The 17,235-nt window shown below is 41.1% G+C and overlaps 2 protein-coding genes across 4 annotated transcripts in view; one reads left to right on the top strand and one right to left on the bottom strand.

Moving 5' to 3' along the window:
- The window catches only part of LOC117265350 (methyltransferase-like protein 27), a 31,012-nt gene that overhangs the window by 577 nt on the left and 13,200 nt on the right, over positions 1–17,235 (top strand). The gene's annotated exons all lie outside the window — the stretch shown is intronic.
- Positions 2,815–9,497, bottom strand: LOC117265351 (methyltransferase-like protein 27). Of its 2 annotated transcripts, XM_078171331.1 has the most exons (7): positions 9,352–9,493; positions 8,659–8,962; positions 7,291–7,428; positions 5,314–5,442; positions 5,056–5,191; positions 4,392–4,484; positions 2,815–3,574 (listed from the first exon to the last, which is right to left on the bottom strand). In XM_078171331.1, exons 3-7 carry the CDS (start codon positions 7,405–7,407, stop codon positions 3,345–3,347), a joined length of 705 nt encoding a protein of 234 aa, XP_078027457.1. In that variant the 5' UTR covers positions 7,408–7,428; positions 8,659–8,962; positions 9,352–9,493; the 3' UTR covers positions 2,815–3,344. The 2 variants fall into 2 exon arrangements, with proteins under 2 accessions (XP_078027457.1, XP_033495688.2); XM_033639797.2 differs by lacking the exon at positions 8,659–8,962 and having other exon boundaries at positions 9,352–9,497.

The following is a 17,235-nucleotide window of genomic DNA, read 5'->3' as shown; positions in this document are numbered from 1 at the left end:
CATCTGTGGCCTACAGTTAGGATTTAGCCTGTAATCGTTTTAATCTGTTTTTGCTGCTGAGTGAGTTTCACATCCTGGAAATATCCTTCAAGCACATACTGTAGACCCTCCTGACTGCTTCGCTCTCAAATCAGTTTCTTGTGGTTGCATTGCTACAGCCTTCGCTGCAGATTGGACAGTTCATGCCTCCATGTTGGCCTTTATAAAGTGATAATGGACACCTCGTCAGGCATTACCCTTTATCTGACTCACGTTTGAATTTTATTAAAGCTTAAGTTGCACATATTATATAAGGGTGTGTGTGTGCGAGGCATTGCTACGTTTTAGGAGCCAGATCAACCTTTCGCTCCTCCACAGCTCCAACCTCTTGTCCAAATATGGTCACTTCTTGCTCCAAAGAACTAAGTTGGCGATGGACGAAATGCAGAACTAGAGGCATCAAAATGGGAGTCCACAAACCAATGGGTGATGTCTCTGGTAAAGGAAGTGTGTCCATCTGTTGAATGGGCATGTACCTAAACTCAATTTTAGACTCTAACTGCAGTCTCAGCCATTCATTTCAATTGACTGGTAATTTTTAACCACCACCACCAGGTCTTCCAAAGTTCAGAGAGAGAAAAGTACCCAAACCTGTCCAAACCCGACAATCATTCTGTTTTATTATGTCCGAAACCGAACTGAGCCCGACATTATTTAATTACTAAAGCACTGAGTTTGTGTCACACAGTTGTTATGGTTACAGGCTATTTAACCCGGAAACACCTTGTAAATGACTGTAAAAAGGCATTGATTTGTGCTATTCTGCTAGTAGATTGTTTAAACACACACACACACACACACACACTATGCAGTGTCATCAGCAGTTAAAAATATAATAGCCGTTCTCACTCGAGCAGCTGAGTATGTGGGAGCTCGGCGGAGGTTTGCAAGCTTGGCTAGAGGGTGTTGAAGTGTGCGCAGCCCAGTTCTGTGCTGTGGCTGGTCAGGAGAACCACAAACTGACCGAACTGCTACAGAACTAGGCTACTGGCGCTGCCACAGACAGCTGACCCAGTCACACATGCAGCTACATACACAGTCCTCTGACTGCAAGAGCACTCAGAATCGTCTCTGGAGCTTCAGAGATGAACAGCAGAAACAGTCAATGTGTGTGTGTGTTCTGTTCAGGTGTTGTCATGTAAATAACAGTCCCCATGCAATAAACAGGACAGACAATAGGATTTTATTTATTTTTACACTACATTTTCACTGAAAGCTGACCGAATATAATTTATACATTTTTGACCGAACCCGGCACGACCCGTCCGGTACCGTCGGGACTCATCGGTCTCAGATCATTTGGGTAAATGCCAGAACGGCCGCATGGTCGTGTGGCCGGCAGCCGCCAGGCAAGAAATTAAAATAAAATAAAATAATTAATTAAATAAATAAATAAATCTTCTCTTGGCGGCCCAAAACATTTTTATCGGCCACAATATACATATAAGTAGTAGCCTAAATATAATTTTAAATAAATATGAGTGAAATGGTAATATAAAGTGTTTTTGGTCATCAAGCATTTTCGCGCGATCATTGAGTGATGACATTTGACATCTGACAAGTGACAAATGAATGATGGGTAATGCACTCAATGTCAACGACAGCATTACAACAAGAAAAGAAAATGGATCGAGGCACGAAAAGACGAGTGGAGAAGGGTGGAGCGGAGAAAAAGAGAGAGAAAAAAAGGAAAGCTATGCTCACGGAGAGTGAAAAGTATGTGAAAATATCAGATTTATTTACAAAAAAGTGTTTACCCAGCGGCGACAGACCGAGCACCTCTGCAGCAAGTGCAGCTAGCAGTACGGCCTCTGCCTCAGAGAAGAGCAAACTCCTTCGCAGCCTGCTAACTACTTAAAGGTATACCTTTAAGTAGTTAGCAGGCTGCGAAGGAGTTTGTCTTATATGTCTTATAAGACATAATAATAATAATAATAATAATAATAATAATAATAATGATAACTTAATTTGTATAGCACCTTTCAAAACGGAGTTACAACGTGCTTAACAATAAAAACAATTAGTACATAAAACAATAAAACATCAAATAATTTAAAAACAGTTACAATAATTAATTACCATCAATTAAGAAAAGACCATGCCTGAATTTATGGGGGTTCTGCTGCTGCCTTATTATCTTGTGTGCTGTGCATTGTTGTCTACTGTACCAGTGCAATTGTAGTGAGTTGATTGCGTGGTGTGTGTTCTGAATTTCTGCATTCTTATCATATGGGTAGCTTTCCACATGCTCCCATGCAAGCCACAAATCAGTCTTATCATTCATAATGACTGTGTCTGTATATCTCCTCTTCTATTGTGCATCAAGGCAGTGAGTGAGTGTGTGAGTTTCTATGGTAGCTGTGGAACAGTCTGTGTCTCTGTGGCGCTCTGAAACGTTCCGCCAATGGTAGTGTTTTTTATGTTAATATGTGTAAAATCATCCATCATAGTACCTAGTAATATGTGGGAGGGGGGATATGAGACACCACGCCTGTTCTTTCACAAATAAGGAACTGATGATCTAAAATGACGTAAAAATGCATATTTTTTTGTAAAATAATATGAAAATTTTTCACCCCTGGCTGGCCGATGCGCCGCCATGGGGCCTTTGTGTCAAAAATGCCAGGGCCTCTTTTTGGTCCCAGTCCGTCACTGGTAGCCACACTCTAGTTCAGATACAGATAGACAAAGTCATGGGACAGATATGACAATTAGATGAATTGAGCAACATTTTTCAGAGAGAAAACACAGAAATAAGTTGAAATACAATACACATTGTGGGTTTTTCTTTTAATGTATACATTTATTGTCATGATTGCATGAAAAACATACATTAAATAACAACTATTTAGCCTTTTGTATTTTATGATGTCACGTATCAATGACTGAGCCTGCCCAAGAACAGACTGCTCAGGCCATCTTTGACCAGTCTGGCAGGCTCAGAGAGCTTTATCTGACCCGTCACATGTCCTTTATCCTGAGTTTGAACTTTTACCCAGAGTCCCCAAATGTAAACTGAATAGGTTTAAAAACTCCTTTGTGCCTATCTCAATTAATATCCTAAATTGTAAATGGCCTGTTAGTTTGTTGATTTTTTGTGGAAACAGGCAATGTGCACAGCACTTACGTCAAAGACAAATTTCCCTATGGGGACAATAAAGTATATTGTATCGTGTATCGTACTGTATCGTAGTTTGGGGCTTAATAGCACGGATCAAAGACCAAGGATCAAAATGTCCTCATGAATTTTTGTGTATTTAGTGACATTCTGTTGAATATACAGATCGGATAGTGAGGGAAAGTGACTAATTAAGTGACCTCATGTACAGGTATATGGTCCCACTGACATATTGGTCACTCTGCTCATTGTCATAGTTATTAAAAGGGTCTATGTAGAATTTGTCCATCTCTTTGGTGTCCACTGGAGTCCACAGTCCCTCCTCCTCAATCAGCTGCAGCTCTTTCTCCAAAGACACCTTGTATGTTTGTTTAGGGTCTGATGCTGAATCCACTCTCGTCATGCAAATGTAACCTCCTGCAGGAAAATGAATCATCAGAATAAGTATCATCACAGAAGTAGAGAAGAATAAGTTTCAACATAGCCGCAAATTCCGGGGTTCAAGCCAGCGTGAACATTTAAAACTTGAAAGCTGGGAAGAATCAAGACCTTTGACAGTTCAGGACACCTGTGTTAAGGATTACCAACAGGTTTTATGAGACAGATCATCAGATTAAGAACGATTAAGAAGTAAAATCCATTAATGTGCTGAGCCAAACCCCCTCTGAAGTTCATTGGTCACTATCATCAAAACGCAATGACATGTCAGAAAGCTGTTGATAGCTTTTGAAGAGCTTCGTTCCATGATGATTCACAGGAAATTTGCTACAAATCAGACCTACGCCTTAGGAAGAGATTTCAAAATTATGTTTTTCTGTAAAATTCAATATGGCGGACAATCTAGTCACGGTTCTTCAGGCTTCCGTAGAAACCATTCACTTGAACATGTGTACTGAATTTCAAGTCAATCTGACCTATGGTGCAAGGGTGGTGGCCTTTCAAAAAAAAAAAAAAAATTCTTCGAACCTTAATTATAGCCCCTCCATCTGGCCTATTGGCATTATGTATTTTGAGCACCATTTGCACACAACTTCCAATCATTGGTGAAAGTTTCATGTTTCTATGATGTACCATCTCACGGGAATTTGCAAAAACATTTCTGAATAATAATAATCATAATTATAATTATAATTAGTTTTGGTTGGATTCAGCCAAGGCTGTGGCAGAAGTGCTGATAAAGAAGGAAAAATAGCTTAAACCAGAAAAAAAAGTATTTTGAGCCCTGGTTGGTTACCTGGTTTGGCGGCTTGGCACAGCTGTCTGACAGCGCTGGCCGGCACAGAACCATCACGTAAAGCACTGACGATGATAACAACATCAAACGCACCTGAAACCAAAGAGAGGAGGTGTTAGCTTATTTTATTTGTGAAGAGGTAGATCTCAGCTGCTGCAGGAAAAAAAGACAACAAATGGGCAATAAGCCTGTACATTTCACAGAGCGAAAATCTCTGCGTCATGCTGTCCAAAAGTCAGTCACATGACACTCTCGTCATCTGCCAGGCTCATTGTGGATTATCGCTTCTATTTCTCGTACAATGATTTTTAGGAAAGTTCTGCAGCTTCTCTTTTCTGTGATATCAAAGTAGATTTAAAGACGTTTATTCTGGATGGGCATCAGAGATAACTGGCTCTTCTTCAACTCTCTGACCCCTCCCTGTGGAGACTTTGGTCTGTTTTTTTTTGTATTTGTCCTGCTGAAAGGCCATATCTATTACAGACCATAATATCTGATCATGTCACCATGGTTACAGTTACCTAACTGATGTATTAAATTAAGGACGAGCTCAGTGCAGAGTCATTCCCCACCCCCTCCTGTGATGTTCATCCTGTCTAAAGTTTCAACTGTATTCAGCGTTGATATGAGTAATCAGAGTGTATGCAGTGTGAGTGTAGTGTACCAGTCTGTGTAGGCAGTGGTTCTGGTCCCAGTAAGGCCAGTTTGAGGTCCTGATAGAGGCCAGTCTTTGCAGCTAGTTCCAGCATGCTATTACTGCCGTCCACTCCAACAAAGTGCTTGAAGCCCAGTTCAGCCATCTATAAACACAAGAAGACAACTGGCAGTTTGTATGTATGTAGGGTTGTTGTGAAAAAGTCAGGAGACGTGTTGAAGTTATGTGCAGCACACAACAATTCTTCCTTAAAAGTTTTTGGCTCACCAGTTTAGCGACCAGTCCAGACCCACAGGCGACATCCAGAACCTGAGCCTCCTCATGACTCCCAGGGAAGTTGGCGTTCAGGAAATCTACCGCCAGATTTGGTTCCCTGTAGTTGAGTATCTTCACATCCTGTTGATGTAACAGGTTTAAACATTTTATAGTGTGACAAATGTAACTAATTACATGTACATATTACTGGTTTAGAGTTGTAACAGTCAATTGAAGTCAACTGAAAATAAATCTGCAACCACTCTGATAATCGTTTAATTGTTTGTGACATTTTTGAGCAGCTTCTCCAAAGTGGGGATTAAATGTACAGACTTGTATGGTGGGATGTCTTTGAGCCAATCACACTGTTCAACATCATCTGAAGTGGACTTTAGTAAAAACACGCCCGTTGTTTTACAAGCATGGCTGACCGTGAGTCATGGAGGAAGAGCAAGGCACATTTCAGTCTATTTATCAAATTGTTAAAGCACATAATTTATGTTGAAACTGTTGTTAAACTAAACATGAAATGTTATTTTATTTAGACATGTCAAAAAATAGTATGAAAGATTTATAGCTTTTACTCAGGATTAAAAAAAAAGAAGAAGAAGTTTTGTTAGGTTTTATGAGCTTTTTCTGAGATTTGAAGTTTAAAAATGGTCAAACGGTGTGCATGGGGTACATGCAACTCTGACACAAGGTATCCTGAGAGGCTGGGCGACCAGGTGTATTTTTTACACTTTAAACCACATCTCAACCGAGAAAAGTGTCTCTTTTGGATAAAGTTGTGTGGTAACGTTAGACCACAACATCAACTCAACGTGAATAAGATTAACAATGATGTCTACATCTGTTCTAAGGTAAGTCAACATTGTGTTTGAGGCAACATATTGTCACTTTGCTGCAAAGAAATATAAAGTTATCTTTAACATCTCTAGCTAACGTTAGCTAAAGTTAGCCTAGCGTTAGCTCTTAGCTGCGTTGTTCATCATGTCACCTTGTTTGCTGGGAGTTCATTAGCCTATTTTGTTCTAGTTTTCTACTTTGGTGATCGCACATCATTGTTAGCTGTTGTCCAAAGGGCTCTTGTTAAGCTAACGTTAACTTCTGGATGAATGATTCAGTGTAAATACTGTAGCACCAAACTAACGGAGAGACACTCTTGGTAAAGATGGTAAAAAGGCCGTTATCCTTTTCTCATATTCTGAGCCAAAAACCTTAACTTCAGTGGCACTTTAACTTGTTGTCTTTGATGGTGACGGCAACGAGATGCGGTTCACAAGCGTACACTGTGACCTGTGAATTTTAGCTTGTAATTTAAGCTTTTCATCGACCTTCTCAACAATAAAATGATGAATATATCCCTCCAATGCATAGTTTAGGCCCTTTTGGTAACTTCTCAATGACATCTGATCATTATGTCTCCAAAAATCATCAACTGCCTCCTGTGAAATGCCGTGTACTGTGACACCTGCCATAGCGCCGGTCACTGAATGTTGATAGTTTGTCCAAGTGAGTGGAGGGGGGCTGATCCATCAGTTGATTGTTCTATTTGAAATTAGCTGATGTTGCTGGGATGTGAGCTGAGCTTGACGTGTCCTGACTGAACTATGGCTTTCCACCTGAGATTGACGTTTTTCCTATTTAGACCAGTGAGTTTTTGCCTGTTGATTTGGTTACCTCTGTCTGTGCCGACTGCCTTTCGTGTGCTGACCCTGACTGCATTAAAAAACCCTAAAATGTGGATTTCTTCTCAGTCTTCATTTGTGAGTCCACCATTGTGTCTGATAAGACACCCACCATTACAAACATAATTAGGCTCTGAACGGGTGAAGAAAGGTGAGATCAGATCAGGTCAGGTAAGATAAGGTGCGGTACCTGCTGTTTTAAGGCGTCAGATATATTTTCATAGGCACATTTAATGCCTACAGAGTGTGTTTAATACTTAATCCATCAGACCTGATGGAGGAAGAATTTCTGCTCACTGACCTGTTCGTACGTCTCTGCCCAGTTGTCAAAGAACTTCATCATCTGCTGTGGATTGAAGCCTTTTCTGGACTGAATAAGGCTCCTCACATCCTCCACAGTTCTGCTGCTGTCTGACATGATGAGGAGACGACTTCAAACCTGCCAGAGAGGAGACACATGTTCTTAACGTGACATATGTTGACATGTAGAGTCGACAACACAGGAATGGAGAGCACAATCCGTCTCCCTGCAGTCTAACCTGTTCTCTGAGTTCACAATCTGCATAGACTAACACCAGTACAGTTAACGTTTTGAGTTCCATAACAGTCCTGTTTTAATGTGTTGAGTGTCCATACATGTTAACGATTCATTGTCCCCAGGTTTATATTTTGCAGAAGAAACAGATGTTAACCAGTGGTGCGAGGTAATTACACCAGGATGCAGTGCATGCTATTATGTTACTAGTTATGAAACACAAACACTCACACAGCTCAGCTTATCAGTTTGGAACATAGACTGCATGATGAAGGTGGACAGCATGACAGCTCCCCAGAAGTGAATGCAAAACACCCCGATCGCCCCCTGGTGGCTATGTGCAGTATAGGTTTTTGTTTTTCTGATAAGTTTGGTCTTAATTAGTTATTCTTTGCTATAAAAACGGAGGTTGATGTTGATATCAAGATTTACAGCTGTGTGTGTCGATCAGTGTGGTCGTGATAAATTGCACTGCTCGTGATTGGTCATACAAGTGCATGAGCGGGAACTCGATCCCACAGAGATACTCTATGACAGAAGATAATCCACTACAAGCTGTGTCAGTGGTAGAAAATGGTTTACTTTTCTGGTCTCTGAGTGGGCGTGGTCGTCTCTCCCTGAACAATAACATGTAACAAATGTGATGTTAATACAAGAGAGACACAAACTGTGACCTCACCAACACATTTCAATGATTTGGACCATGTGACCTTTTTTTTTTTTTTTTTTTACCACTGTTGGATCAATGACTTTTTGACAGACCGCCCCCGGAGGGTGAGAGTGGGACCCCATGTCTCCCCAGCCATCAGCCTCAGCACCGGCTCCCCTCAGGGCTGTGTGCTGAGCCCCTTATTATACACACTCTACACACACGACTGTACCGCCATACACCCCAGCAACAGCATTATAAAGTTTGCTGATGATACCACTGTGGTGGGGCTCATTTCAGGAGGGGACGAGTCTGCGTACCGGGATGAGGTGGAGCAGCTGTCTGTATGGTGCAAAGCAAACAACCTAATCCTCAATACTAACAAGACAAAAGAAATCGTGATAGACTTCAGGAGGAAGACAACACACATCCAGCCCTTGTTCACTGGCGGGGAGTGTGTGGAGAGGGTCCCAAACATCCGGTACCTGGGCGTGTACATAGTGGACGACCTGACCTGGAGCACCAACACCAGAGCCACCATCAAAAAGGCACAGCAGAGACTCTTTTATCTGCATTGGCGTGTGGTTTTCCAGCTGCACAGCAGCAGGCAGAAAAGCTCTGCAGAGAGTCGTCGCCTCAGCCCAGAGGATCATTGGTTGCGACCTTCCTTCCCTGGAGTCACCGCACAGCTCTCACTGCCTCAGGAAGGCTCAGCACATCCTCAGGGATTCAACCCACCCTGGAAAAGCACTTTTTGAACTGCTGCCCTCTGGCAGACGGTTCAGGACTCTGAGGTCAAGAACAAATAGACTGAGAAACAGCTTTTATGTAAGAGCCATAACTGCACTAAACACAGCTTGATTGACCAGCTAACTGTAACACATAACACAAATTACAAATGTGCAATAATAGAGTTGTTTTTATTTATTGAATGTGAATATGGTGTGCTTGTTGATAGTGCTTTTTTCTCTTTCTTATTTATCACATAGATATATATATTTTTTTACCTGTGAATGATTCATTCATCAAAATAAGTAAACTGAATCTTTGAGTTTTGACTGTTAGTCTAATAAAAAAGAAGAAGAAGAAGATATAAACCAACAATATAATGCTGACATAAAAGTTGCAGCTCTAAAACAGCCTGACTGTGATGAAGTATGAAAACAGTTTGTACTCACCTGTGTGAATGGCTTCAGGTAGAGAAGCAGATGTGAGAGAGAGAACAGTGATGACGACCGGAGATATATGTGGACCAGAGGTGAGCTGGTCAGTCCTGATTGGCTGGCTGAACCTGCTTCAGGGGCTCCATGTCACAGAAGAGGCCACTTCAAGGACGACTCCAGGGGTTTCAGTCACTTCATGTCTCTGTTATAGTGGAGTGCTTTCACTCCATAGGTGGAACTGGTTGAGGAATGTTTAGGTTGCACTTGCCCTGGGGTGTCAGTCAGAACACACAGACAGGAGACAGCATATAGGTTTAACTGTTTAGTGACTAGTATAGTCATACTTGATACAGCACAGTACGGTACAGTAAACCAAATTATGGCCTGCTGTTGTTGGTCTGGAGCAGTGGTGTGCAGTCCCGCCATCCTCCATTCCCTCTTTGATTCCTAAACCTAACCACGTGCGTTTGTTGCACGAGGAAATAACCGTAAATATGAGGTGTTTTACCGACGTTGTAAGTTTATCCTGAAAAAGACTGTATACATCTGAAGAGCAGAAACGGCACATTGCCTGTGATACTGGAGGTGTGTTTTGAAAAGACACAATGTGTGCACCAGGCGTAAACTGACATGGTGTCCTGGAGCATCAACAACAGGGTAGCCCAGTATGTAGACTTCAAAAGTCCACTGAACAAGCAGCAATGTGACGAATTGGAAGTGAGAATATGTTGAAAACCTTTGGAAGGTCTGAAAAAGCTGAACCATAGACTTAAAGTAGGAAAGGTGGAGACTGGTTTAAAGTTTGATTGAAGGTTGGGTAACACTTTACAATAAGGTACACAAAATTAGTAGTTACTGAGGAACTAATAAGGAACTAATGAGGAACTAATGAGTAGTTACTGAGGAACTAAGGTACACAGAATTAGTAGTTACTGAGGAACTAATGAGGAACTAATGAGTAGTTACTGAGGAACTAAGGTACACAAAATTAGAGTAGTTACTGAGGAACTAATGAGGAACTAACTATTACTTAATCATTACCTACCCTTTTTGTGTACCCTAAAGTAAAGTGAGACATCAAAATGAGTAGGTAATGAGTACTGAATCATTACCTACTCATTAGTTACCCTTTTTGTGTAAGGTACACAAAAATTACAGTAGTTACTGAGGAACTAATGAGTAGGTAATGATTCAGTACTCATTACCTACTCATTAGTTCCTCAGTAACTACTCTAATTTTGTGTACCTTAGTTCCTCAGTAACTACTCTAATTTTGTGTACCTTAGTTCCTCAGTAACTACTCATTTGTTCCTCATTAGTTCCTCATTCGTTCTTCATTAGTTCCTCATTAGTTCCCCAGTAACTACTCATTTGTTCCTCATTAGTTCCTCATTCGTTCCTCAGTAACTACTCATTTGTTCCTCATTAGTTCCTCATTCATTCTTCATTAGTTCCTCATTAGTTCCCCAGTAACTACTCATTCGTTCTTCATTAGTTCCCCAGTAACTACTCATTCGTTCCTCATTAGTTCCTCATTAGTTCCCCATTAGTTCCCCAGTAACTACTCATTTGTTCCTCATTAGTTCCCCAGTAACTACTCATTCGTTCCTCATTAGTTCCTCATTAGTTCCTCAGTAACTACTCTAATTTTGTGTACCTTAGTTCCTCAGTAACTACTCATTAGTTCCTCAGTAATTACTCTAATTTTGTGTACCTTAGTTCCTCAGTAACTACTCATTTGTTCCTCATTAGTTCCTCGTTCGTTCTTCATTAGTTCCTCATTAGTTCCCCAGTAACTACTCATTCGTTCCTCATTAGTTCCTCATTCGTTCCTCATTAGTTCCTCAGTAACTACTCTAATTTTGTGTACCTTATTGTAAAGTGTTACTGAAGGTTGGAGAGTCTGCAGTCCTGTTGCAGTGTCATTGGTCCGACAGTCCATTGGTTCAACATCCCATTAGTCTGACTGTCCGCGGTGCTGAACGGCTCGCGGCGGGCGTAGGTGCGCCGCGACAGGTGTTGTATCGAGATGTGTTCCCTTGTCGAATAATGTTTCCCTTCAGTTAATGTGTAGCCCCCCCCCCCCGTGGTTAGGGTTAGCGCTAAGGGCTTGGGTAAGGATTAGGTAGAGGGAAACGCATATGGATGGGGAAACATACTGCAACACAACACCGGCTCTGGATCAGCTGGGAAAGGCTTGAGGCGGAGCAGGCTTACAGCTTATGTGTTTGTCACTTTCTTTTCATTTTAACCCACACCATGATCTTTTTCTGACCCTAACCAAGTGGTTTTTGTGCCTAAACCTAACCAGACCTTAACCACAGGGCATCATGATTTTGGAACGGACTTCGGAACAATGGGATTAATATGGTCGGAACAATGGGCTGTCGCACCAATGGGCAGTTCCTGTTGCAGTGTCGGCTGCTTGTTATCAGTGATACCAGAAAGTGGGAAAACTGGTTTTAAAGATGAACTGGACCTTCCGTCCCCTGAAGGTCTTCAACTCAGCACCTTATGTAACTCCTTTTTTCCCCTAGTCTCCTACAAATATGGTGGCAGTTGAGTTTCCCTTTATGTCAGTTGTCTTTTGTCTTTATCGCCAGTGATGTGGTGGTTCACTTTTACACTTTTTCATCTGTGGCCCACAGTTAGGATTTAGCCTATAATCTTTTTTTATAATCCTTCACTGCACATTGGATGGTTCATGCCTCCATGTTGATTTTGGTGTGTCATGCTAAAATTTTCAGTGGCTCCATCTGACCACCACTATGAAAATTTCTTTGGAGTACCACTGCCCTGAAGCCTGAACTCAGAAAACATGTCTGAACTCCGAGAACATGTCTGAACATGTTTGACTGCAGGGAATGACTCGATGACATGAGGTCAATTCACAGCCTTTAGTGGGTATTTTATTGTGAACACAGCTGACAACTTCACACACTGCAACAACAATGAGACAGCACAGCAGAACAGTTTGCCAAATATTCTTATACTCTTCCTCAGACAAACATCATACCTAACCTTCCGTGTGTGTGTGATTTCCTGCCATTTTCCAGAACTTGTTTCACCAACATAATGTTTGCCAGGTCACTCTGTTCTTAGACTTCACCCTGTGTTGGTGAAGCTGTCCTGTAGTGGTGCTGTTAACTTGTGATGACAAACGTACAACTGAAGAGTAACAATACATTATTAAATATGTTAGTGAGTTTTGTTACTTTTACCATCCTGTTGAGTTCTGGTTGAATTTGTTTCAGTATTACAGTATTATTAAGTTTTCTCTCTGAAAAAGTTGTTCATTTAATCTCATTGTTATATGTGTCCCATGACTTTGTCTATAGAGAACATCTGAACACACATAATAAATTTTGATTAGATTTGGGGTTTTTAATTTAACTTTTGAAGACCTGGTGTTGGCAGTTAAAATGACTGGTCAATAGAAATGAATGGCTGAGACTGCAGTTAGTGTTTAAAATTGAGTTTAGGTACATGCCCATTTAACATATGGACACACTTCCTCTCCCAGACCTCCACATGCATGTGAGTTTATAGTGGACGTAGCTACAGAGACATCACCCATTGGTTTGTGGACTCAGTCGTCGCCATCTTAGTTTTGCTTGTTTTGTTTGTTTATTTGTTTTGAGCCAAAAGTGACCATATTTGAACAAGAGGTTGGAGCTGTGGAGGAGGGAGAGGTGGATCTGACTCCTAGAGTGTAGCGATGCCTCGCAGGCAGCCTGTTACTCCAAGTGGCCACAGGTGAGTTATTTAAATATTTACCTTTGTGCAGCCATCACGACTGTTGAAATAGCCTATAGACCAAAACCGTTGTTTTCACCAGGCTGTAAACATGTGTATTTTTGCTGTAAAGATGTGCATTTTAACAAGGGGGTCTTTGAAGATCGACTAGCTTCTGGAGCCTGCCTCTAGTGGCCATTAGAGGAAATACAATTTTTGGCGTTGGCTTCATTTTTCAGCCCCGGAGGTTACCATTGGCTCTCCTTCTTGGCTTCCAGAGGAACTTTCCCCTGTCCTTCTTACAATGAACTTCAGCAATATTTGATTCAATGTGTATTTTCATGTTTTTTTTTTTAATTTGTATGCATCATTAGAAAAGTAGCAGATTTTACTCTAGCATATAGGCTACTGTAAACTTATTGTAAAACCCCACAGTTACCCTAGGATCAAATACTGTCATCCAATATACTGTGATATACTGTCAAAATCACTCTAAAATAATAGTAAGATACTGACACCTCCGCTGCCAGCACCATACTGTTATTTTACAGTGAGACTCGGTTATATCACAGTAAAATTGCTAACTAAGGTTACAGTTAAGACAGTGCTTACTATCACTAACACCACACCTGAGAGACCAAGAGCTAACAGAAATATCCCCAACCCCACATCTGATCAACCAAACACCATCCTGATCGGGGACTCAAAAACCAAGCATGTAAGAATGGCAAAGACTGAAAATCTAACAGTGTCTGACACGTCTGTCGGGGAGCTAACCGAGCTGTTGCCAGTGATCCTCTCTACACACCCGAGTAACATGAGGATCATCATCCATGCTGGCATTCTACGAAGAAAAACTGACTCTGAGATCCTGAAAAAAGACTTTTCCCTGCTCCTGGAGAAACTGAGTGACTGTCAGTCACAAAATGTGTTTTCATTTCTGGCCCCATTCCAACCCTGGGGAAAGGAATCGAGTCTTTTACCAGACTCCTTGCCCTAAATACATGGCTGACATTGGCGTGCTTCACTCGTGATAAAGTTTATTGACAATTTTAACATCTTTTGGAACTGTAAGGACCATTTCAGCGTGATGGGATTCATCCGAACATCACTGAATGCAGACTTACTTGGGGCCAACCTACGTCATACTCTTGGAATGCCATACCAAAACAAGAATGGGCAGATAAGAGCCAAGGACAAGTACGTGGCACAGAGACAGACAGCCTGCATCTCTCCCCCTTCACCTGACCCTTTGTTCCACATCACCCAAGGCATTCAGAGGATGTCTCTGTCCCAGTCAGGGATCCAACAACCCCCCTCCTGCCCTTCACCACAACCACCAAGGAGCCAACGTCGCCCACCCCCCCCCAACCACCACGGAACCAGCATCAACCCCCCCCCCCCCCACCACCACGTTCACCAATCAAGGAGTTAGTTAAAGCTGCGACACTATAACTCAGGTGCCTGTCAGAGATGAGACACACCCCATGCCACTTCCTTAAACATACCGGCGATCTTAAATAGCCGGTGGCATGGTCAAACACATCTTGAAATTGAAAAGCATCAGCCAGAGTCATCTCCAAGGTCTGTCATTCCTGTTTTGACTAGCATCAGGAAAAACATTGTGTACTCGAAGCGCACAGCTACTCTAACTAATCTGACTCCAGTTATGCGTCAGCCACAGACTGTGTCAGACAAAGTTAGTACACTAAACTTAGCTTTATTAAATATCAGATCTCTGGCTGGCAAGTCACTATTAATTAATGATTTTATTATCAAGAGAAACCTTGATTTTATGTTTTTAACTGAAACTTGGTTAAATGAAAACAACAATGCAGCAGTACTTATTGAATCAGCCCCCCCAAACTTCCATTTTATCAGCTCAGTTAGAGAACTTAGGAAAGGAGGTGGAGTAGCCACTTTATTGAAGGATGTTTACCAGTGCAAACAGCTGTCATATGGGAAGTTTGAGTCTTTTGAATATGTTGCACTGCAGTTGAGATCCTCCTGTCAAGCAGTATTAGTAACCATTTACAGGCCCCCAAAATATAGTGCACATTTTGTTGATGACTTTTCTAAACGATTGTCTGTTTGTATTGATTTTGACTGTGTTGTTATAGTGGGTGATTTTAATATTCATATTGATAATCCCAAAGATGGCAGTGTGAAAGAACTTTTCTACATCCTGGACAACTTTGAACTTTCCCAGCATGTAACAGAGCCGACACACAATAAGGGACATATTTTAGTTCTAATTATCTCCAAAGGGCTCAACATTTCTGAGGTTGTGGTGACTGATGTTGCCTTTTCCGATCATTACTGTGTTTTCTTTAAAATGGCCATCTCCGCTGACACCAGTAAAATTACAACAGAGGTAATCAGAAAACGCTATATCACTGAAAACACCTGTACACTGTTCACCCAGGATTTTGAACCCACACCAGCTCTGCCCTCAGTCTCTGTCAATGATCTGGTTCATAGTTTCAGCTCTAAAGCTATGAATATTATGGACAATATTGCCCCCATGAAGGTCAAAGTTGTCTCTGGTAAGAAAAAACCACCATGGAGGAATGCCACACAGGTTAAAGCTCAAAAAAGAGAATGTAGAAAAGCAGAACGCAGGTGGCGAAAAACCAAACTCCAGGTTCATTATGACATCTATAAGGAAAGTCTGCACATCTATAGCTTGGAGCTAAAAAGGGCGCGGCACTCCTTTTTCTCTGAGATTATCAACAAAAATAACAACAATGCACAGACTTTATTTACTGTTGTTGACAGACTGACAAACCCATCAGCGTCAGTCCCTCCTGAACTGCTATCCACCAAGGCATGCAATGACTTTGCTTCGTTTTTCACAGACGAGATTTCAAAGATAAGACAGACAGTCTGTAACTCCAACACAGTGGCTATTTCACCTGTGCCTCATAAGACTACTCCAGTTAATCTGGCACTTTTTCACCCATTAAGTTATGCTACTTTGACAGACATAGTTAGAAACCTTAGGTCCACTACCTGCTGCCTTGACACTATGCCTACAAGCTTTTTTAAAGATGTTTTTAACTGCATAGCGTCAGATATACTACAGATAGTCAACTGTTCTCTTCAGTCAGGCCTTTTTCCAACAGCCCTGAAGACTGCAGTCATTAAACCTCTCTTAAAAAAGCCTAATCTGGATGCCTCAGTAATAAATAACTACAGGCCCATATCAAACCTACCATTTTTAGGAAAGATCATTGAAAAGGTTGTTTTTCAACAACTTAACACCTTCTTGGAGCAAAACAATTCCTTTGATGCTTTCAGTCTGGATTTCGAGCACATCACAGCACTGAGACTGCACTTGTAAAAGTTTTAAATGACATTCATCTGAGCAGTGATGCTGCTTGACAGACTAGAAAAGTTTGTGGGACTTTCTGGCATGTTGCTAAATTGGTTTAAATCTTATTTACAAGATAGGGATTTCTTTGTGTCACTTGGCAATTATGAATTTGTGTGAACAAAAATTACATGTGGAGTTCCTCAAGGGTCCATTCTTGGGCCTCTTCTGTTCAACATCTATATGCTCCCTCTTGCTCAGATTATGGAATATCATAACATAACATTAGAAACATTACTATTTACTGCAGCTTACCAGTGAACTAGATATGTAACTTATTGTTAGGATAATCTGTAGCTATTGTTTTTATATTTGTCTGCTGTTGCTTTTGCTTTATGTTTGCTTTTTAAATGCATTTTCTGCACTGTTTTTAACTATTTATTGTCTTGCTTTTAGCTTTTGTTTTTAATGATCTCAAACACAATTTTATTGTTCCTTTAATGTTTTATTTTAATGTATTTCTCTTGTAAAGCACGTTGAATTGCCTTGTGTATGAATGGTGCTATATAAATAAAATTGCCTTGCCTTGCCTTGCCTTACTTCACAGTGATTGGCTGTCATCAATACTGCCAGTAATATGCTCTATATACATTATCACTACATGGTACTGTATTTCAGATTATGGAGAAATTCCATTGTTTATTGAGAAAAGAAGATATATACAATCAGCACAGTTTCAAGGTAGACACCCAAGATGAGTGTCAGCATTTCAGTATCTGACCAAATATCTCCCCCTCTGTTCCTGAGATATGAGTAATGGTCAGTAAGTGTTTTATGCAGAACATTATGAT

The sequence above is a fragment of the Epinephelus lanceolatus genome, chromosome 10 (genome assembly GCF_041903045.1).
Source record: "Epinephelus lanceolatus isolate andai-2023 chromosome 10, ASM4190304v1, whole genome shotgun sequence".
Taxonomy (NCBI): Eukaryota; Metazoa; Chordata; class Actinopteri; order Perciformes; family Serranidae; genus Epinephelus; species Epinephelus lanceolatus.
This window is presented reverse-complemented; position numbering and strand designations above follow the sequence as displayed.